This window comes from Lathamus discolor, chromosome 6 (assembly GCF_037157495.1).
Source record: "Lathamus discolor isolate bLatDis1 chromosome 6, bLatDis1.hap1, whole genome shotgun sequence".
NCBI lineage: Eukaryota > Metazoa > Chordata > Aves > Psittaciformes > Psittacidae > Lathamus > Lathamus discolor.
Genome location: NC_088889.1, coordinates 51702198 through 51725573, shown reverse-complemented (window position 1 = coordinate 51725573; position 23376 = coordinate 51702198). Strand labels below are relative to the sequence as shown.

The window sequence follows — 23376 nt, the reverse complement described above, 5'->3', positions numbered from 1 at the left end:
GTCACTGCTGTGCTAACTCCAAAGTATGAATTTGTGGGTATTCAGACACTTTACCACAAATGAGTAAAAGAAGACAACACTGGGGTGCAGAACTGCTCTCTATTGGCAGTACTTCACACTTTTTCAAGGCTATACGAGCCACCTACTTAGCCTCACAATAACTTGCCAAGTCATTTTAAATGTGATTTTACATAAGCCTGTACAGTGTTTTTTGCATTCCTATAGAGACTGTTCCTCTTGTTTCTGATAGACTTGTAATCATGCAGATGTCTGCATCGCCAGGACCAGGGACCTAACTCAGATCCTGATGTCTACACTGTCCCGAGGGAGATTTTTTCCTACATATATGTATATAAATATGTATAAAATAGTTGCAGAGTCTCGGCACAGAGGGATAGGTGTTTTGAGCGTTCAGACCAACAGAGGGCAGAGGTGTCACACGTTGCCACACGCATCATACGATGCTTCAAGCACTTGCAGAAGTCCGCGATAGAGACGTTGCAGTGCTCACAGCACTCACTGGTTTTCTTCTGCCAAGCAAAAGTCAGAAATCTTTCCCGGGCTAACATCTGTCCCCCAAGATTCTGCTGAGAATTCTGATTTGCTCCATGGCAGGAATCAATCCTTAGCTTGCAACCGTTTGATTTGTGAGTTCACAGCCTTCATTTTCTGCAAACTAACTTAAAAGTAAAAATAGTTCGTGCCTTTCTTTCCCCCTCTATGTTACTGCACAAAAGACAGGAGCTTCGTGCATAACGGGTCCCAAAAGTGGATAGGAACAGCATGGAACACATGGCATGTATTTGAGGAAGGCTGGTTTATCTGGAAATCTAACATGAAGGTCTTGCAGGCTGTCATCATTAGAGTCAGGAGGCAGCTCTTTGCTAGACAGTGAGAAGTGACAACTTGTAAATAGCAAGCCTTGGAAATGTGGCTCATCTGTGATGCAAAGAGTGCAGCAGTAAGGACTGAGACATTTGAGTGATGTTCTGGCCAAAAACAAGTGACACAAGTTTGCATAAATCAGGACCAGATCCCTTCTCCCCATAATATTGCTTGGCTGAGGGTGTCAAAGTCTGACAGACTAAGGAGATGAAGTACAGGTTTTGTAGTTAAGGGCTCACTGACAGGATGAGGACAGCTGTTCCTCTGAAGCCTGTGAAGCAGAAGGTGGCTAGGCCATGATCTAGGGTTGGGACTCCAAAGAGGAAAACTTGCTGGTAAGCCAGAAGGTGGAAATAGGAGGGGATACAGCTGCAAAGGCAAGCTGCAGTTGGACACACATTGTCTGCCCTGTGTATTGTACAAGAGCAGAGGATTAAATATTGATACTTGTCTGCTACTGCTGGCAGACAAGGCAGTCCCAGCATTGGGAAAAAGGGCTAAGAAAAAATCAAGGGTGAAAACCAGTGAAGTAGCACGAGGATCAGTAGTCTTGAGACTAGAAGAAATAATGCCTAGAACTGTAACTGGGGGAGATGTCATGTATTTGGAAGACAAAGAAAGGACGAGTGATGGAATTAAGCAGCAGATCCTAAAAGAAAGGAGGTGACAAATATAGAAGAGTGTGTTATAACACCACAGAGACCAGAGAGGGCACATGTGAGGGAGCAGTTCAATGAAGACCAAGTCCACTGGGGAGCAAGGCACTGACCCATGGCAGTCGGTCAAAGAGGCAAGAATAAGGAAACAAAGAGCAGTCGGTCTGAATGGGTCAGCAGCAGAGATTCAGCAAAGGGGTCCACCTAGAAGCCAAAACCACAGATAAGCTCAGTAAATTCAGAGACTTCATTATGGAGGCCCAAGCAGAGAAGAGAGGGTGGGAGTGACTTTGGATCATGTGACAAGTGACTGATCTATCCCTTGTGCATGAAGGTGAACAGTACGTAGCCAAATTGTTGAGGGAGATGAGGGGCTATTAGAAGAAAAGGAAAATATTGAGGACAAAGCAAAACAAAAGGATTTTTGAGAGTCCTCTTAGATTCGAGAGCAATGTTCTGTTTGAGAACAAGGTTTCTGAGTAAGGATAGTTGGAGACAGTCCTGCACTTGGAGGATGGAGAAAGCTCAGCTCACATGAAGGGTAATTTCTCTCACCAGCACTTTGTTGTAGCCAGTTACTTCACATCCTTCCCCAAAGGCTGATGTTCTGCCAATGCCAGAAAGTTAAACTGCCTGACTGTCACGAAGCAACTGCAGGCTTGATGCTTGCTACAGCCACATTCATTTTTGGTCACATTTACAGTCCTGTCTTGTTCCATTTGCTAGTTAAGTGATAAAATTAGATGAGGTTGCCTAGCTGTTCCTGTTCCTAGTTTCAACAGGGCACAATACACTTACAGTCTTCCAGAAACAATTACAAACTAACAGTGCTTATTCTGGGGGACCCTGACCAATTTAAAAAGGAGCAATCTGTTGGAAAATGTCAGCTACTGCCTTGAATAGCTGTGACTTCAAGACACCTTGACTTGAACACCCGAGGTCTCTTGATTCTACGCTTGCTGCTATGAAAGAGCATGTGTGATTAGGTGCAGTTGTGCCTGCCCATATGATGTATGGCATAAGGTGACAATCAGGCAGTAATTCTGGGGACACCTGTACAGTATTTGGTGGAGTTGCTCAGACAAGCAAAAGCTTGGCAAATGCCTCCAAGTATCTAAGCTCCTGCTGCTGAACATTTCCAGGAATACTGACAATATGCTGCTGTTTGTTTCACATGTTTCATATGGGAGGCTCTATCTCCCAAGATGGCAAACACATTTTTTCCCTCCTTTGTTAGAGAGACATACGTGGCTTCCCTATTGATTTCGTGTGCTGTTCTGAAGCCACTTGTTGGTTCCCAAGAGCTCAGGACACGCAGGGGCTGCTCCCGTCAACAATGCAGTCAAAGGTTGTGCTGCTGAGGAGAGCTTTTCCCAGCCAAGCAGCACCAAACAGCACTGACGTCTCTGTGCTGTTTTTATGGAACGCAACGCTGCTTGTAAATAGCTTGATTTTTGTGTTAACAAGTATTCGCTGCTCTAGCACGGGGTATTCTAGGGCTGGTAATTAATGTTCAACTTGAAGTTTCTATCTTGCTGCAATGGAAATGTTAAGGAGTGGGATTTTCTCTGTATTTTACAGGCAATCCCAGTACTGAAGGCTAAGTAGGCCTTACTTTCATTGTCAAATTCCTTCAAAATCAGCCAGGCTGGAATAAGGTTCATGAAAATAAACAGACACCCAGTCCTTGTTGCAGACAGGTTTTAGCAAGTCCTGGTTTGCCAGTTTTGTGAATGTGACAGGGAACTAGGGACAGGGGGAGGGTGCCTTTTATATTCCTTTTTCCTCCGTCCCTGTAAAAAGTGGTGAATAAAACAGTTTTATTCTAAAAGCGTGTTTTTACTTGGTGGTTTGGATTACTTCAGTAGTAATCCTGAAGTATGGTTTCATCTAACAGAATCAATGACTGGGGTAGAGGACATGGGTCAAACTTTCTTCTCAGTTACCGTAGTCTAAATAGACATGAAAGGCATTACACAACAGTAAAAGTGAGCTGAATTTGCTCACTTTAGCTAAGCTAACGCATTTTCTGCATGCCTCTTGAATTACTGCCTGGTTAGTTAAAATGAGAAGTGTTCAAATATTGATCACAAAGAGATGGGGCTGAAGCAACATTTTAAATATTAATGCCTGTTTCTCATTTCCGAACGATCTTCACCTGTACCTTCCACCAGTCCTGGCTGGTAGGGAGTGTGATACAGTCCAGGGTAACCTACATCCTAATCTATTGGAATTTTAGTCATGTTTAAAATCACTTTGCAAGCTTTTGTAGTCTTCAGTCATGATGCACAGTCACCTGTTTGTGTTTCTGATCCTTTTAAGGTTTGAAATGCTGTTGAGGAGAAAGGCTGTCAGTTTGGTTAGCTGAAGGTATTAAAAGAAATCAATAAAATGTTCTAATGTGAAGCAGCTCCCTAACCTAGAGACTTAATCCGACTGCAAAATGAGCCTAGTGCTTGCCTCTAACATACATTGCATGTATGCGGCTCAAACCAACTCCTTTAGTAGTTACATGAACAGATCAGTCCTGGCCCAAACCTGTGACTTCCTCCTTAAGGACAGGCCTGATGGACCCTGTTTTTCCCTTGTACGAACTGTATGCTTCTATTAAAAAGAGGAAAACCATTTCTCAGAGAAGAAAGCCCCCCAAAAGAGGTGCTCAGGCCTTTCGCCCTTGAAGAAATACGGTAATCACCACTCAAAAGTCACTGTGTGCACATTGGGCATCCATACTCCCAGTCAAAGCTCCCCTCTGCTTTGTGATCAACCAGTGCTACAGAAATCAAATGCCATCTAAATGTGGTTGTGTTTCTGGAAAAACTTCCCCCTCCTCCTCCCCTCAAGAAAAAGTTGTCATACACAGTCACACAGGGTGAGTATGGTCTGTATCTAAGCTAATAGTAGGAGAAATTAAGAACTATGCCAGATCCCTTTTTAACCATGGTGCCATCCTTCTGCTCAAACTCTTGAGAAATACTTTTGCAAAGAGAGGAATGTGAATGTGGAGAGGTCAAGGGAAAAGGACTCATGATTTCTGTTACTGTCATGTTTATTACATGTCATACTTTTTTCCAAGGCTGTTGTTTTCCACCCATATATAGACATGGCCCATAGCTCAACCAGTGACTGATGTCTACTGGTCCATTAGAAAAGTCAGTGCTGAAACATTGTCCTATATGACAACGTGGTCACCTCTAATGTGGGGGTTTTGAGAGCTGTCTCTTAGAAGCCAGAATGCAATCAGCAAGCCTGGGCTGTGACTTGTCTTTCGGAAAGTCCTCTGCATTACTCTAATCCTCCTATCAGTGATTGCACTCTACTGATTAGGAATGTAAGGGATAATGATCATTACTGAACACAGCAAATAATACTTGTCATTTACATAGTGCTATTCAACTGCAAAGTGTTTTACATAATTAAGCATGCTGGGATTGCCTTCACTGCACCACTGCAAGAGTCTGTTCCTAAACAGTTTTGAAAGATTCACGTGAAAACCAGTTATGCAGAGCAGTAAAAATGGATCTGTGGGAGCTCTTTGCTTTTCTCCTCAGTGCCCAACACAGGGAGCACAGAGACTTTAACATTCTGGTACTGTCAAGACAGTGCTTGGTAATTTTCATGGTTGCCATGTTAGAAAAGAGAGTGGTGTAACATGACTGTACATGGCTTGCAAGGTGGCACTTTCCTATTATCTTTTAAGGTTCTAAGACCTAGCTAACATTACTTTCATCTGAAACTTACAAGACACTCTCTAAACTGTCGTAAGTTTCAAGGACAAAGGAATCATTAAGACAATCGAGCCTGATCTGTGGCACTACAGAGAGAACAGACCATAGAGGGCTGTCTCTAACCCAGCTTGTCACTGAACAAGACCATTTCTTTTAGACAAAAAAACCCCAGCACAACCCTGTTTTAACTTCGGAGAAAAAGAATCCACCATCCTGCTGTACAATGGCATCCTACCAGCAGATGCCTGTATCCTGAGGTTTAGGCTGTTGGATCAGTTACAGAGCTTTTTTCTTTCTAAACTCTTTCCCCTTCCTGCTCCCTTTTTAAGGACTGCATTCACATCGCTACTCTTCATGGCTATAGAAAGCTTTTAAGATTTCTCACCACAATGACAATTTCCAAAATTCTCATTATCCTTCTACATTTTTTTGGAATCCAGTCCAACTTGTAAACATCTTGAAAACATGTGCCTAGGTGAACTACATGTACTACATATTGTTACCCCTATTTTACAGAAAGGGGAGCAGAAATATGGGGGTTATATCCCATAAGTCCTCCAAACAGTGTTTTTCCCCCCACCTTTGCTATATGCTTTTAACAGTTCTTGCAGTATAAGTGAAACCAGATTAATATTTACTGCAAACATTTTAATATTAGTAATTTTTACTACATTTTTACTAAGCAGAGTTAAGTTAGTGTAACAGAGTAAAACTTCTAACACTGTTTGATATAAGCAATGTTATTAAAAATTTATCTGTATTTCACATGGCTTACTCTTGGGCTAGCACCACAAAATGCACTTCTCTTATCAGTAACTGATAACTTTGCATATTTGATCATAGTATTGGAAGAGAAATATTAACAATATTGCAAGATGCGTAGGGCTTTTAAAGGTACTGAAAAGGACCTTCCACATGCAGTTCTTAGGATTTAGGACTGGAAAACTTACTATCTGGTTTGCTGGACCTGAGCAGTTTGCCTTTCGCACACCGTACTGTTGCTGTCAACCTACTACACTCAATTCAGACAGCTCCTGTGGCCTCAAAGATGCGCAGAGGGAGTTTAGCCAACAAGTTCTTTTGTTCTGTTAGTGACCCCCAATTGTTAATTTCTCAGACCCGTTCTTAGCAGCCTACTGCTCCTGTTACCTTGTATCGTATGGAAGAGTATATGTGAATCTTGACACTACCAGACTGAAAGATGTTCAGGATTTCAGCCCAAATGGCAATAGAGAAAGTAAAGGGTGAATTAGCAGGTTTATCATAATGCGGTAGGTAGCCCATCCATCTTCTTGAATAGTCTGCATAGCCTTGGATGCACTTGGAGCACTCATTTTCGGCTGATTTAAGACATCAGAGGTAAGTCTAAAGCCCTTCCTGTCTGTACCACACTAGTACCTCTGGAGGAGCATCTGAAAAAGCTATGCAAGATATTTTGAGTGATGCCAAGGCAGTATGAGTACTTCTTCCTAAAGCAGAACTCAAAGTTGAAGTACTTTTCTTCATTCAAGAAGCAGAGGAAATCAAACCAGAAAGATCACCCCCAAGAGAACTGATTGAACTCAATATGAAAAGGACAGAGCTAATAAACCTGAACTGTCAGTGATGGTGTTTCCTCAGCAAGACAGACAAGGACAAGAGCAGGAAGCCAGCAACAGTGTTCACCAGCCCTTATGAGACAAACACTGGCAGAGTACTGTCAGAGGATCAGAAGGATGCATTAGTGATTGTAACATAACAAAAAGCATTCCCTCCCATCTGTGATGGAAAATGATTGAATTCTGCTGGGAGAATATTTTAAATGCCATGGCTGGTTTCCATTTTGACTACATAGTAGAAACCAACAATGGCAATGAAAGGAGGCAGGACAGAAATGAAAACTTGTTGAAGTGGTTCTTTGTTACTACACTCTTCATTCCAACATAAGTTGTCGCTTTGACTTTAAAGAGAAGGTACTGCTTGTTTCCTGTCTGGCCATCTCCTCCACCATCCATACAGCACAGAACCATATGATATTTAGGCTTCAACACCACCAAATTTTTTAAAATAATCTACCATGGCCAAAGGAAAAATAAATAAAAATTACCATTTGTTACAAAAAGCAGAGTTTAGTTGCTAATGTGCTGCCTGGTCAGGAGGAACAGACCGGCTTGGGGTCTGGAGGTTTGATCAGGTCCACATCCAGAATATGCCGTTAACAGAACACGGGGTAAAGAAGAAGAGAAAGAAAAAAAAAAAAAAAAAGAAACAAAAAGCTCACTTACATCTGTTTGAATGATGCTCCATGCATTAGTTAGGCCAATATTTCCATCTGTCCCATACAAATGAAGTCCTTTCTTCAGGTCCCGCTGAGCATACTTGTCAATCTACAACCAACAACAAAAGACACAAAACTCAAAATTTGCCAAGTACCACATTTCAGAATCAAAGTGTGCAGAGTGGGGAGACATTCCTACACTGAAGTGAATCAAAAGTTAACTGACATTTCCTAAAGCTTTTCTCCAGTAGAGCTGGTATCCATTGCAGTTATGTGCATTTTGCAAAGAACAGGAAGAGTTCCTGTTCTGAGTTAATGTTCATGTTTTCCATTACAGACCTCCAGAACATCTTTTCCCTTCTCATTTGACCACCAAAGTACTACAGAGAGACTGGATTGTGTTTAATCACAATTTTTTTTTTTTTTTTTTTGCAAATAAGGCCTATGAAGATATTCACCTACCCACAGCATTTCCTTTTAGCTTAATATCTTTAATTTTGCCCAGGTACATCTCGGCATCTTCCATATGCTTCCTGGGAGATCAGCATTAACATTGTACTGATGCTCAGAATTATGTTCATTATATCAGCCAGGGTACCCCAGTTTTTACAGAGGGATGGACAGAGTTATATTACAGCATCAGGCAATGAGATAGCCAACATTCAGGACAAACAGCATTGTTTATATCTCTCTTAATTGCACTGCTCTTAAATAAATACATTTTTGTTGATTTAATGAAAGTACAAAGTTCTCTTTAGAGGCTTCTGCAACTGGAGATGGTTGAAGATGGCTTTCTTGTTGAGTCTCTGCTAGTAAAGCGGGCTATTGTTGGATCCACTGGTCACCACCAGGTAGTATGATTGCAAGTGTCCGTCTTTCAGTCTAACCATACATACACATTTCTGCAGAATCAAGCCAATACAAAAAAGGAAGTAAATAATAAATGGATATTCATGGTTTAACGTGATTTTTCTGTTGCAAATGAAAAGCACTGAATAGTGCTGCTCAAATACACCGCTACGCTTCCCCCTCAAGGTGCTTAGTTGTCCGTTTGACAACAAAGGTATGTCAAGAAGGGTGAGCAGACCTGTCCCATTTTCTTCTCCATCGATCTGCTAGAAATCTGACTCCAAAATACAGTGCCACTCTGAGATCTTTCTGCTGTAACAGTCAAAAAACCACCCAAATTAAATTCACAACTTGCTTCGTGGGGACAGGCTAAGTTAATACATATTGTCTTTCATATTGAAAAACAGACAGACGTGGCAAATTCTTTAGTGATTGCCCCTCTGACACCAGTTGTGCCAGCTAAGGGGGAGATCTAAAATGAAGTAACCAATGCTAATTCTGAGTTAACAGAAGTATTCTGCTTCTACCCCACACTTGGATTTTCCTGTTACTTTGTTGAGTCAGAATTGGTTTTTATTTGCTCCTGGAAAAAAAAGTGGATGCAAAGCATCTTCCACAGTATGAAAGTGGAATTTTCAACCCACTACATCATAGTCATTATGGCGTAGATGTAACATTACTCAACAATATGACTCCAGAAAAAACTACGACCTCAAAAGTTCATCATGTCCAAGAAATCTCTGCTGTACATGCAGAAGGCTGTGCTTGGTCTTTCCAGTGTGTTTCCTTCACAGAAGTTAACCACCATCAAGCTGATCCACTAATGACTTTGGGACAGTACCAGAAAGATGTACAACTTAATCTCAGCACCTTAACTATCATGCAAGCACTTTATTGTGGATGACTATCTTGAACAGTAGGCACTGTGCTCCCACTGTAATTAACATGTAAGTGACTTTTGACTTTACATAAAGATTATACATAGTCACTAGTACATTAATTAGAAGAGAAAACCAAAGCTGAAAGCTATCATTAACTGTTAAATTAGTTGTAAAAATTACAGGCAATAATGCTAAACTTATATGTGTGTGGGATTCTTGGCATTCATTTAAGAATTAGAATGAACTGGATTTTGGTTTGTCATTTTCCTTCAGCTCCCTGTGTCTCAGCTAGACCTACTGTGGTCTGGAGCAGAGCCATCAATTAGGATGGAAGGGCACAGTTGTGTTGCTAGTCTGAGAGAGGCTTTGAAATTTAGTTAGTGTCCTACAGAGATAGTGAGGTAAATTAATGGTTGAAAAACTAATTCTTACTTGGAAAGGGACAGCGAAGAGAAACAGCCTAGCTGAGGGCAGGTGGGGACAGAAATCTATCAGGTAGATTTGTTGCCTTGAAGACAAAAGAGAAAAGTCTATTTGGAATAATTTATCACACCTGAGAAGATCTGCCAAGTGAGAGAATTATGCACCAGCCTACAGTTCATACCACCACTAATCTGGAGCAAGGGAGAAGGTCAAATGAAACAGTGATGCTTATCTGAGGGGCAAATGCCATGCTACCAAAAGAATGCAAAAAGCAAAGTTCGCATTTCCTCACTCAAATGTTGCTTTGCAAACCACTGCAGTGGCTCAGCATGATAATCCCTTTTACCAAGGCTCACAGGCTGCCCTTATAAATGAAATTTTCATGTCCTGTTTGAGAGTAACAACAACAATAATACATTCAATAACTTGCAATCAACATTTATAAAGTACTTCAAGATCTGGAACAGTTTTGTTAGTCCATGTGTGCTTTAACATGGTCCCAAGAGACTGCCTCACCAAGCATTCCTGCTCTTCTTTTTACGCAGACACACTACCAAGCAACTTGCTGAGGCAAAACTGAAAGTCCTCTCTTCCTCATGAGATGAATCACTCTTCCCTGCACAAAGAGTGCGAGACCTTTATACTGGGAACACAACTGGCAACAGATTTCCATATTTCAGAAGCTCAAGAAAACAGGCAATATGTGACCAGTTCTTTCACTGCTGTTTCAAAAAGCTTCAACATCAAGCCCCTCAACATCAAGCCATGAACACTGTATGAACCATTTTAATTTGTTGTTTTAAAAAGTAAAGTGCGTGTTTGAATCATGCTCGGAAGAGCATATAAGCTTCTTAGAATCCCACACCATGTGTGTGTCTCACTTCCTTCTCTCTGTCATCTCAACACAGGCTGCAACCTTGAAAGAGGCATATACTTGCTGTGAAACTCTGTCTCCAGATTTCTTTTTTGTTTCATGTCCACTGACATGGGAAGGTATCTGGAAATCTCACACAGTTTTATTCATACACACACACAGAGCTTTATATTTATTTGAGTGATTGTAAATGTAGGATTTTACATAATTCTCCTTTACTAAAGTTTCTAACTGATCTTCTAACCAGGTGTGCTGTAAATGCACCAAAGAATGCTATTCTCTGAAGAGAAGCTGATTTAAAACCTCTTTTTCACAGAGCTACTCCTTAAAGCATTCACACTCCTGTTTGCTTACACTAGAACAGGAAGATCTTCATCACCACCTAGAAATAACCTTGTACAGCACAGCTGAGTCTGCAGCCCTTTGTCACTAGGAGAAAGGGGAAGCAGCATCAGTCTTCAGCCTCCTGTCACTTGTGTCTGCAGTTGTGGTACCAGCATGAAGTCCCCTTCTGTCTGTCTGCTCTGTTTTTAGTCAATTACATAAGGCCTTTTTTAATGATGTGTTATCTTGCATGAATTAATCAGTCTTGTTACAGAAGTAGCCTTAGACTTCTAAGAGCACAGATGATAATAAGCAAGACCACTTCTCTCATTCATGCTGCGAGGAGTTGTCTACCAACAATCCCATTAAAGGCACATTGACCTGCACTGCAAATAACCTCTGTACAAGGTTACAAGACTGATATTTTCTCCCTAATTGAAGCACTGTTGAAAGCTCTAGACATATGCTCCCTACTGGCTTTGACCAGAGAAGTGTAAGTAAGGTGCATATGTTTGTGGAGCATAGCTAACAAATGCTCCTCCAGGCCATTCTGTTGCCTCCTAAATTTAATTTTGTTTCTTCCTCAAAATATTTTTATAAACTTTTCAATATGCCTTTATTCTAAATGTGTATTTGATTTAAATGAAAACGCACAAAACACCCCCAGCTGGCTCTTCTGCCTCTGAGTTTTTCAGAAAATGATCTTTCTGAAAATGAAATGCTGCACCACAGTGATTCATCACAGCGCTTGACAAATGATCCCACCCAGCATTCACCCATCTGTCAGCTCCTCTTGTTTGTCCCTGTGCTACCAGTCCTTAGCCAGGCAAAGTGTCTATCGCAAAACAGAGATTTTAAGTACCACTATCCTGGTTTTGGCTGGGATGGAGTTAATTTTCTTCCTAGTAGCTGGCACAGTGCTGTGATTTGGCTTTAGTCCAAGAACAATGCTGATAACACACCAATGTTTTAGTTGTTGCTAAGTAGTGCCTACCCTGATCGAGGACTTTTCAGTCTCTCATGCTGTGACAATGAGGAGGGGTATAAAAAGCCCTGAGGGAGCAGAGACAGGACAGCTGACCCAAACTAGCCAAAGGGGTATTCTATACCACAGCATGTCATGCCCAGTATATAAACTGAGGAGTTAGCCATAAGCCACAGATCACTGCTCGGGTAAGGCTGGGCACTGGTCAGCAGGTGGTAAGAAATTGTACTGTGCATAATCTGTGTTTTTTTTCCTTGGGTTTTATTCACAGAATCACACAGAATCACAGAATCCCAAGGGTTGGAAGGGACCTAAAAAGATCATCTAGTCCAACCCCCCTGCAAGAGGAGGGTAACCTACAGTACATCACACAGGAACTTGTCCAGGCGGGCCTTGAATATCTCCAGTGTAGGAGACTCCACAACCCCCCTGGGCAACCCGTTCCAGTGCTCTGTCACTCTTACAGTAAAGAAGTTCTTCCTGATGTTAACGTGGAACTTCCTATGTTCCAGTTTACACCCATTGCCCCTTGTCCCATCACTGGATATCACTGAAAAAAGCCTAGCTCCATCATCCTGACACCTACCCTTCACATATTTGTAAACATTGATGAGGTCACCCCTCAGTCTCCTCTTCTCCAAGCTAAAGAGACCCAGCTCCCTCAGCCTCTCCTCATAAGGGAGATGTTCCACTCCCTTAATCATCTTTGTGGCTCTGCGCTGGACTCCTTCAAGCAATTCCCTGTCCTTCTTGAACAGAGGGGCCCAGAACTGGACGCAATATTCCAGATGCGGCCTCACCAAGGCTGAGTAGAGGGGGAGGAGAACCTCTCTTGACCTACTAACCACTCCCTTTCTAATGCACCCTAAGATGCCATTTGCCTTCTTGGCCACAAGAGCACATTGCTGGCTCATGGTCATCCTCCTATCCACCAGGACCCCCAGGTCCCTTTCCCCTTCACTACTTTCCAGCAGGTCAACCCCCAACCTGTACTGGTACATGGGGTTGTTCTTCCCCAGATGCAAGACTCTACACTTGCCCTTGTTAAATTTCATCAAGTTTCTCCCCGCCCAACTCTCCAGCCTGTCCAGGTCTCGCTGAATGGCAGCACAGTCCTCTGGTGTGTCAGCCACTCCTCCCAGTTTTGTGTCATCAGCGAACTTGCTGAGGGTGCACTCAGTTCCCTCATCCAGGTCATTGATGAAAATATTAAACAGCACCGGTCCCAGCACCGACCCCTGAGGAACTCCACTAGTCACAGACCTCCAGCTAGATTCTGCGCCATTGACCACAACTCTCTGCCTTCTTCCTTTCAACCAGTTCTCGATCCACCTCACTACTTGATCGTCAAGCCCACACTTCCATAGCTTATCTATGAGGATGCTGTGGGAGACAGTATCAAATGCCTTACTGAAATCAAGAAAAACTACATCTACCGCTCTACCATCATCCCTCCACCTAGTCACTTCCTCATAGAAGGCTATAAGGTTGGTCATACATGACTTCCCCCTCATAAAACCATGTTGGCTGTTCTTAATGACCCCCTCATCCTTGATATGCCTAGAGATGGAGTCAAGAATAAGTTGTTCCATCATCTTTCCAGGGATGGAGGTAAGGCTGACCGGTCTATAATTACCCGGGTCCTCCTTCTTGCCCTTCTTATAGATTGGTGTGACCTTTGCCATCCGCCAATCCTCAGGCACCTCGCCCGTTTCCCACGACTTACCAAAGATGATGGAAAGTGGCCTAGCAATGACCTCCGCCAGCTCCCTCAGCACCCGTGGGTGCATTCCATCCGGACCCATCGATTTACAGATGTCCAGTTTGCATAGCTGATCCCTAACCCAATCCTCATCTACCAAAGCAAACTCCTCCTTTGTCCTGACTCCTTCTGGGGCTATAGAAATCCGGGGCCCTCGGGGAGAGTCTGCAGGAGTAAAGACAGAGGCAAAGAAGGCATTCAGCACCTCTGCCTTCTTTATATCCTCTGCCTCCAGGGTACCCACTTCGTTCAGCAGTGGGCCTCTTGTTTTAGCTTTATTTGCTACGTATTTGAAGAAGCCCTTTCTATTGTCTTTAACCCGACTAGCAAGATTGAGTTCCAAGGAGGCCTTAGCTGTCCTAATTGCCTCCCTACATCCTCTGACAACTGTCCTATATTCCTCCCAAGCGGCCAGCCCCTCCTTACATAATCCATAGATTCTCCTTTTCCACTTGAGTTTGCCCAGCAGCTCCTTGTTTAACCACGCCGGTCTCCTAGATCCCTTACTTGACTTCCTACTCATTGGGACGCTCCGATCCTGAGCTTGGAAGAAGCGGTCCTTGAATGCTAACCAACTATCTTGAGCCCCTTTACCGCCTAGTACACTTTCCCATGAGACTTCCCTTAGCAGTTGACTGAAGAGACCAAAGTTGGCCCTTCGGAAATCCAGAACTGTGGCTTTGCTAGGTATTCTATTCCTCCCACACAGGATCCTAAACTCCACCATCTCATGGTCACTGCAGCCAAGGCTGCCATTGACCGTCACCACTTCGACCAAACCCTCCTTGTTGGCGAGTACTAAATCTAGCAGCGCTGCTCCCCTAGTTGGTACGTCCACCATTTGCATTAAGAAATTATCATCAATGCACTCGAGGAACCTCTCTCTCTCTCTTCATTATAATTAATAATTACTAATAATACTAACAACTACTGTTATTTTGATTATTAAACTGTTTTTATCTCAGTCCATGAGTTTTACCTATTTTTCTGATTCTCCTCCCTATCCCACCACGGGTGCAGGCAGTGAGCAAGCAGCTCTGTAGTACTTATTAACCAGCTGGGGTTAAACCAACAGCAACTATATTAAATATTCTGTAATTTGAATTTTCTGTGTTCGCCCATACATAAGCCAGGCCTTTCACAAAGCACAACTCTATCTAGTGAAGGAGCACAATGAAGCATAATAAAAACTCTCAGCAGGCAAACCATTATTCTAAATGAGATGCCTATCTTAAGTCATGTCGAATACCAGAGATTTCCTTAGAAGAAAGAGTTTCTGAAAGGTTAGGCAGTTAAGAACCTTTTATCAACCTGAAAGTGAAGCAGAGGAAAATTCCTTTCCTCCTTGGGATTCATTAGTCAACAGATGAGAGAGGTGTAAGCTTCAAGCTGGCACCTCATCCATGTCCATTCCTATGACTTCTGACTTCAGACACATTGGAGGCTTGCTCATGCTTATTAGCACCATCAGATTTCAGTGGTGTTTCTGTTAACATAAGTTAAATGTGTCCTGTTGTTTAGTGTGGTAATCTGTGTACAATTCGTAACTGGAAAAGAACCACTTCTTAAGATTGGGGCATGCATATCACTAACACTTTATCTAAGATGAGATCCTGTTCCCACTGCAATGAGCACACTTTCTCACTGACTTCTAGAAGGCACTAATTTGGCTCTTAAACCTCTTGTTATATTAAAAAGTCTTTCTAAAATCATATACTACTCTAAGACAGAAAAGTCATGTAGAGAGAGCTTCAGGCAATGAAGAAAACTCAGTATTTGAACTACTGAACAAAAAGCTACAAGAGATGCACCAGGACTGGAGGGAAACTACCACAGGGGGTCAGGAAAAGTGGTGGGAAGGCTGGAAGCAGCTGATGCAGTGAGAATGGGCAGAGATCTGAGCCTCGTCTAAACTACAGCTGTGACAAAACACTCCTTAAAAAAAAAAAGAAATAAGAAAAAATCTTACTGAAGTGTGCAAATAAATCTAGGCCACATTAAAAACTGGTTCCTTCTTAATCTATATTCCCTCAAGACAGCTATTTATGCTGTAGCAATTTACATATAAAATTTGTTTTTTTGTCAGCTTTGTCCCCTCATTGTTTAGGAAGTCCAGAGCCTCCAAGCAGAATGGTGTCTGGCTGGCTGTCAAGCCCAGCTACAGAAGCCACCATCTTTCAAGAGGACCATGAGCTGTCAGACTCCACCTTGCCTCCTTGAATAAGACAATTTAGGCATAATTGAGGCTGAGATAAAAACTGTAACAGCAGCAACAACAAACCCTCTGCTTAGCACAGACACAGATATGCTGAAAGCACTACATAAACATTCTGCACTGCAAAAACCTAGTGAGGCTCAGAATTATTTTCATGTCTGTATTACAGATGGGAGATTGTAGTAGCCTTCTCATTTCCTGGGGTTGATTTGACAGATTGCACTCGCTGTCTAAATGACAGGCTTTGGAGTTTATCTTCTTATTGTTAAGGCATGAAACAGAAGACAAGCACTGTTCCCTGAGAAGCAAAATTCTGTAATTCTGCTGCTGAGGAGGATGAGGAAGTGCTTTGGAGCAAAAGTTCTTTGGCAAACAAGAAAGTCGTATCTGTGCAGAATGTGCATTATAAGTATTTACAGCTAATATGATGCAAGACTTTGGTCGAATTGAAGCGATACCAATAGTGAAGAGACAAGTCCTTCCACTGTCCCAGAACACTGAGAGGGAAGCCAGCACTGCTGCAATCTTCTCTGGAAGAAAGGCCAAAAGAAGACACTTCAGGAAATCCTCAATAACTCCTTTACAGCTTGCTGACAGTTTGAGATGTCACTTAGATTGTCACATAAAGCGTTCGACACTGTCCCACATGACATCCTTGTCTCTAAATTGGAGACACATCAAATTTAGTGGATAAAGAACTGGCTCGATGGCCGCACGCAAAAAGTTGTGTTCAATGGCTCAATATCCAGCTGGAGACCAGTAAGGAGTGATGTCCCTCAGGGATCGGTGTTGGGACCAGTCTTGTTCAGCACCTTTGTTGGTGACATGGACAGTGGGATTGAGTGCGCCCTCAGCAAGTTTGCTGATGACACCAAGCTGTGTGGTTTGGTTGATGCGCTGGGGGGAAGGGATGCCATCCAGAGGGACCTTGACACGCTTGTGAGGTGGGCTGATGCCAGCCTCATGAAGTTTAACCATGACAAGTGCAAGGTCCTACACCTGGGTCACAGCCATCCCAGGCACAGCTACAGGTTGGGCAGAGAAGAGATTCAGAGCGGCCCTGCGGAGAAGGACTTGGGGGTGCTGGTTGATGAGAAAATGAACATGAGCTGGCTTCAGTGTGCGCTCGCAGCCCAGAAAGCCAACCATATCCTGGGCTGCATCAAAAAGAGCGTGACCAGCAGGTTGAAGGAGGTGATCCTGCCCCTCTGCTCTGCTCTTGTGAGACCTCACCTGGAGTATTGTGTGCAGTTCTGGTGTCCTCAACATAAAAAGGACATGGAACTGTTGGAACAAGTCCAGAGGAGGGCCACGAGGATGATCAGGGGACTGGAGCACCTCCCATATGAAGACAGGCTGAGGAAGTTGGGGCTGTTCAGCCTGGAGAAGAAAAGGCTGCGTGGAGACCTCATAGCAGCCTTCGAGTATCTGAAGGGGGCCTATAGGGATGCTGGGGAGGGGCTCTTCATCAAGGACTGTAGTGACAGGACAAGGGGTAATGGTTAAAACTTAAACAGAGGAAGTTTAGATTGGATATAAGGAGGAAGTTCTTTACTGTGAGGGTGGTGAGGCACTGGAATGGGTTGCCCAGGGAAGCTGTGAGTGCTCCATCCCTGGCGGTGTTCAAGGCCAGGCTGGACAGAGCCTTGGGTGACATGGTTTAGTGTGAGGTGTCCCTGCCCATGGCAGGGGGGTTGGAACTAGATGATCTTAAGGTCCCTTCCAACCCTAACTATTCTATGATTCTATAATCTTTAGGCAAAGGGCAGAGGATGCCAGCAGCGTCCCCAGCTTTCTTACCTGCAAGTAAACAGAGACTTTTAATTTCAAGCCTCAATGCTTTCCTACCATACCATGAACAAAAATCCCACCCCACCAGCACCCTACACTGGACAAAGCCTCTCAGCAGAGTTTCAGTATAGGCAAGTAAATATTCCTGACCTTTCTGGTGATTGTTTCCCCTGCCTCTCTGCTTCTCCACCAGAACAGGAGAGGTTTTAATGAAATGACAAAATATCCAAGAGTTTCCCACCGGGCAAAACTTGTAATTTAATGCCTTGATAATCATTCTGTACAAATAGCAGGGAGTAGGAAATCGAATGTAAACAGAAAGTGCCTAATCTATAAGGTCATTTGTGGAAGCCCTCTTGCCTGCTAAGAGATGAGACTGATTGTACCAACAGGTAAGGCTTGTTTTAAATGAGATGTCCCCAAGCCTGTCTATAAGAAGCTGAGAGCATTACATGCTCTCTTCACGGCAGAAATCCTCCTTATGCCATCTGCCTACAGGTAGAAATCTTAAAAGATTTTAGTAAGAGAAATCGTATAAGTTTTGCTGATGTTTGCCACTTAAGAGACAATATGGTCATTTCTTCTCAGTGTCATCAGTGTTAAACAGCATTGCCAGGACACTTTACTCAGCTCTGTGGCATTCCCTCTTCCTCACTTCCTCCCCAAATGTGAAACAACTCCAGGACTTCACATTTTTTTTATGATTGATTCCTTAACCACAGGGAAACAGTTGCTTAGTGAGTTCTTTTTTCCTAGTTTGACTGCAAAAGCCTATGTCAGGAGTCAAACATTTTACAGATCTTCCAAACTTCAGTAAGTTAGTTGAAATGCTTATCGGCTCTAGCAGTGTTTGATACCAAGAGAGGTGCACTGGCTGCGTAACTTCAGAGGAAAAAGGTCCTGGAGACTCCAGGAACAGAATATTGTAGGAAATCGTCTGAGAGCTGGAAGAATGAACATTTCTGGAACATGATGGGTTGACTTAGCTGACTGTGCCACAGGCTTCCTACATAGTTCGTCTTGTGTTTCAGTTCTCTATTTGTAAAACAGGAATGATTTTACTCCACTCATGCCATAAAATTAATAATGTAATTAGGGTTAAGGTATCTGAATACCAAAAACAATCTGGGACATGAAGGCCTGTACAGAATCTGAGACAAGAAATGAAGTTACTAACATGAAAGGGTCAGTAACATTCCTGGCAATGAGGGGGTAAAACTAAGACTTATCAAGGACAAGTACATCTTGCGTTGGCCTGGAGCAGGCAACTAGTGAAGCAGTAAGAAGAAGTGTTTCCCACCATACTCTCTGAGAAGAACATAGAAAAAGCTAACAAGAAAGTCAAAGAACTTCCAAATCAGTTTTTCCTGGGTCCATGTATACAACTTATTGCACTTTCAGTCAGTCCTCAGTCTACAAGCACCTGTTTCTGCTCAAAAGGAGGTGTCAAGGCACCTGATATGGCAGACAGCTGAGGATGCAAGGAAGGAGGCACTGAAACATTCCAGTACTATTCATACTCTTAAAATGCTAATGAATCCCAACAGCAGCTTTAATGCTGCTTTGTTTTAAACAAGAGATCACAAGCATGACAACTCACTAAGCTCTGCAACTACAAAATTTTTATGCAAGAGCAAACTGCACCTCATTTTGTCCAAATGATTCTCTTAAAGTCCAAGGGAGAAACAGGCATTTTATCATTGTTACGTATAAAGTGAATGTTTAGCCTCTGATCATTGCTGAAATAAGGGGAAAGTGCTCTTTCCTGTAGCCAGAGAAGCCAATGCCATCTGATCTGTTCTTATGCACAGCAACAACTGAATAACTTGTGCATCAAGTCCCCAAGCTTGTTTAAATAAAGTACATCATAACCAGTTCAGAGATATGGGCTAAAAATGTTAAGATGCAGCTACACAGATTCTTTGCTTGCATACAGAATGAAGTCAATAGCACAGCTGACTGCTTATTCAAGAGCATGTGTACATCCAGCTCTCTGTCTTGTATGGCACCCTATGCATGGGCACTTCCCAATGAGATAGTCCTAGACCTCCTTAAAAACAAGTCTTGTTTTCTTAGTGAACCTAGGAATAAAAACTTTAAACATGAATTTTTGGCTTGCTGCTGCTTATTTCAAAGGTATGCTGCAGCAAACATGGGGAAAGGGCTGAGTAAAACTAGGTAGGCAAATTAAATCAATTATATACACAAAAGGCTGACACTGCAAATGAATTACCTGGATGTTTAGTCAAAACCCTTACCAGCATTTTGGAGGAATTTCAGGTAAGTGAACACTAAAGTGCGTCTGTTTTATGACAGACCTAATTATTTATATAGCATTCAGGATACTTCTTATGCTGATTCCACAGAAGAAACCTTGTATTTACATATAAACAAACCCCTCTTCAGATTATTAAGCTGGTTGGGAAAAAAATTATACTAACATCCTCAATAGCAGTGACACCAGCAAAGATGGATGCCATCATGACCTAACATCACTATTTTCTTTCCAGTACAAAACTCCCTTTGTAGAAGGTTTTCTTCATATTCTTACCCCAAAGATGAGTGACACAAGAAAGCTTCTACCCTGTCTCCAGGTATGTATCCCACCAACTGCTGCTCTCAGCAATGCTCCTCTGTCTTCACACATTAGTCTTGTGTCCCGCAGATCTCACAAACTATCCCTCAGAGCCATCATCTCCTTCCTGTGCCACCCCTCCAATTTATTCAAATAAACCTTCCCCAGACAGGGTCCTGTAATAGCTATTTGTTCCTTGCATGTCCCAGTAAACAGTAATTTTGCCTTGATCTCTAGTGGCTACAGGACCACACTTCTACCAGGGTGTAAAGACTCGTCTGAGCTATGCTTATGTATTGAAATCTCATGTACACTGACTCCAGGCCAGCAGAAAAGGGAAATGCTTGTTCTTCCAAAACCCATGCTTAGGTTTAGGATATTCCCAGGGTATCTGCATTGAGCATCTCTGCCTTCTTCCCCATTATTTAAAAAAAAAAAAAAAAAAGGATAATCACTTTCATTTGTCCTCAAGCACCATCAGTATAACCTCAGATAAGCAAATTGGGAAGGATGCTAATTAATATGATACTTGCTGTTGAGCCTTTCTTTGCCAATAGACGTGAAATGTGGGTTGCATTTGTGTTTCAAATGCTAACAACCTGTTATCTCCATCTATTCAGGCCAAAAAAAAGCACAACCCCCCCTCCCAACCACCTAGGGACGCACATGTCAATAGAGCCTGAGATCCAATTAGCTGTCACAAAGACTTGAGGACGTGCAGAGGTAAATCAAGGCAATGAGACAAGCTGTTTCCCGTGTAGGAACTAATGACCATTGTGTGATTATTTATTAGGCGAAACAGTGACATTGGACACAGACTCCTCTACAGATGCTGTGATCTGGGAAATGGGAAGCCAGCAGTTTACTCACAGAGATGAAGGACTTGGCAATCTGCCCCCTAATCTATTTGCTGCAGCCATCCCATGGGATCAACCTTTGCTTCAATTATTTACAATACTCATTTAGTTAGTTTAAAGGTGAATGAGAGAGCTTTCAAATAGGAGGGAGCACCACTGAAATATCAGGGGCAGAAGGGATAGCTAAGGCAAAACATACCCTATGCTCCCACTGTCGTATGAAGATGAATGAGTCCCACAAACCACGTAAGTGTGGGCTATCTGAAAATCCATCCAAGTAACTTCAGTTAATTTCCTCTTAAATTCATGACTTTGGTAGGAAAATATAAGCCAAAATACAGAATTTGTCCACTGCTGTAAGAATACATCTCTGCAAAAATCAAAAGAATTAAAGCCCAACTAGATCAGGCCTCTGATGGCACCTGAACCTTGCCGGGGGCTATGGGAAAGGCACACAAACTTCCCATGGCCGATCACAGGCATTGGCATTGCCACCTCTTGGTGGCAGAGCTGCTCTGCTGAACACGGCGTTGTCATTGTCAGGTCCACTGGCAACTACTAACGAGGGTAAGCAGCAAAGCAAGCAGAGGAGAAGGCTGGTTAAATCATGTCCTCAGGGGAAGAAATTTTCCTGATTTCTTAGAACAAGGGGAACAAAAGTCTACTGATAAGCCACATTTTTGTAACTAAAAGACCCATTAAAACCCAAACCAAAACAGTCCACTGAAAGGTTAAAATCTCTTACTGCTTGGAGAAACTTGCCTGGAAAGAGTAACTCTGTGGAAACAAACTGAAGAAGCTGTGTCTTCCTAGATGCAGGGAATGTTAGGGGAAAGTGAGATGTCACACACTGCTTGCTTTCTTTTTCTTAAGATATACTTTATCTGAAACTAACTCGTTTTAAATAAATAATGTTGTGAGGATAACTACCATTGTCCTTGGAGGAAGCAGACCAGAAGATGAAGTCAGGCTCACTACAACAAGCTTTATGCCTACTGTGGGGTGGTCTCTCCTCAGCGTGAAAGTGGGAGAAGTGCAGAACACACCCCCCAGAGAGAGGACAGCACAAGTTGTAGATCCAGGGATGAAACCAAGGGCCTTGGAGGAACTTCAGCTACTTCACAGAAGCTCAGTGAGACCATTGCAAAAGTTGCCTGGCTTTACTTTGAATAAAATGGAACAGAATCTCAATATCCTCCTGGCTGAACACCAGACAAGGGATCATCTCCTTACCTATATTTTCTACCTTGAAAATATGTTCACTTTTTCCAATCACATAGACGTGTACTTACAAGAATCGCACATTATGCTAAATGCCATCTCCTCATCTAGTAGAAATCTGCCTGACTCCACTAACATCAATGTAGTTGCTCACATTTCTAGCAACTTGGATTTGTCACATGGTGTCTCCAGTGGCTTGAAACCATGTTTTTATTAGGGTACATTCATTCAAGCTCATAAACGATTCCCTCTGCAAAAGAACATCTCTGACACCCTGGGAGTTCTGACCTTCAGCAACTGGAATTACTGATTTTAACCCTCAGGTAAGCATTCCAGTGGAGATATTAGTAAACTGGATGTCTTGGAATAAAATGTCTTGGAAAGCTAGTAGACAACAAAAGCAACTTAGGTGAATTACCACTATTAAATGCCTCCCTTGTTTTAATGAAACAAACAATTGCAGCTCTTCACTGCACTTCACTGAAAACAGATTTTACTGTGAATGGAATGATTTGGGACTCAAGTCACTGCAAATGAATAAACTACATGGAGATTGCTTTCCATAATAACAGAAAACAAGCAAGTAAACAAACTGCCAGTCACATTTACACAGCACAAAATGCAAGTTTCCAACACCCTCTCTACTTCTAATGAAGACAGAAAAAAAAAAGCCACATTTCTCATTGGAAGTCACACTCATTGAATGGAAAAGGAAACATGGTTGTTTCCCCAGGTGTTAAATAGAGATAAGTGACAGTACCTTCAACTGAGTAAGGTGCTGGAGGACTATGATATTTCCAAATAGAGCAGAATTATCTATGCTCGGATGCTAAGTTTTTTACATGAAAAGTGGCATTTACCAAATGAACAGCAGACATCCTGCTAAATGGCAGCCAAGTTGCATAAAAGGAGAAAATAAAAATCTCAAAGAAAGGTTCAACTCAAACTGCTGCTACTTGAAGAGTCATCCTATATCCCAGAAAATGATACATGCACATGCGAGGTGCCAAACCCAGCTGCAAATTGGCAAGAAGTTTGTCTTTCCTTCCAGACCCCATGGGGTGAGCAGTGGAAGACAGCATCAGCACCACCA

The 23376-nt window shown here is 42.6% G+C and overlaps 1 protein-coding gene across 11 annotated transcripts in view; it reads right to left on the bottom strand.

The window, feature by feature from the left end:
• The window catches only part of TSPAN4 (tetraspanin 4), a 470914-nt gene that overhangs the window by 14115 nt on the left and 433423 nt on the right, over positions 1-23376 (bottom strand). For all 11 annotated transcript variants that reach the window (XR_010613489.1, XM_065682689.1, XM_065682693.1 and 8 more), the window contains one exon: positions 7534-7635. Coding sequence is in view for 10 of the 11 variants with exons in the window: in XM_065682689.1 (XP_065538761.1) it covers positions 7534-7635 (102 nt within the window). In the remaining variant the exon portion in view is untranslated. The remainder of the gene's footprint in view (positions 1-7533; positions 7636-23376) is intronic.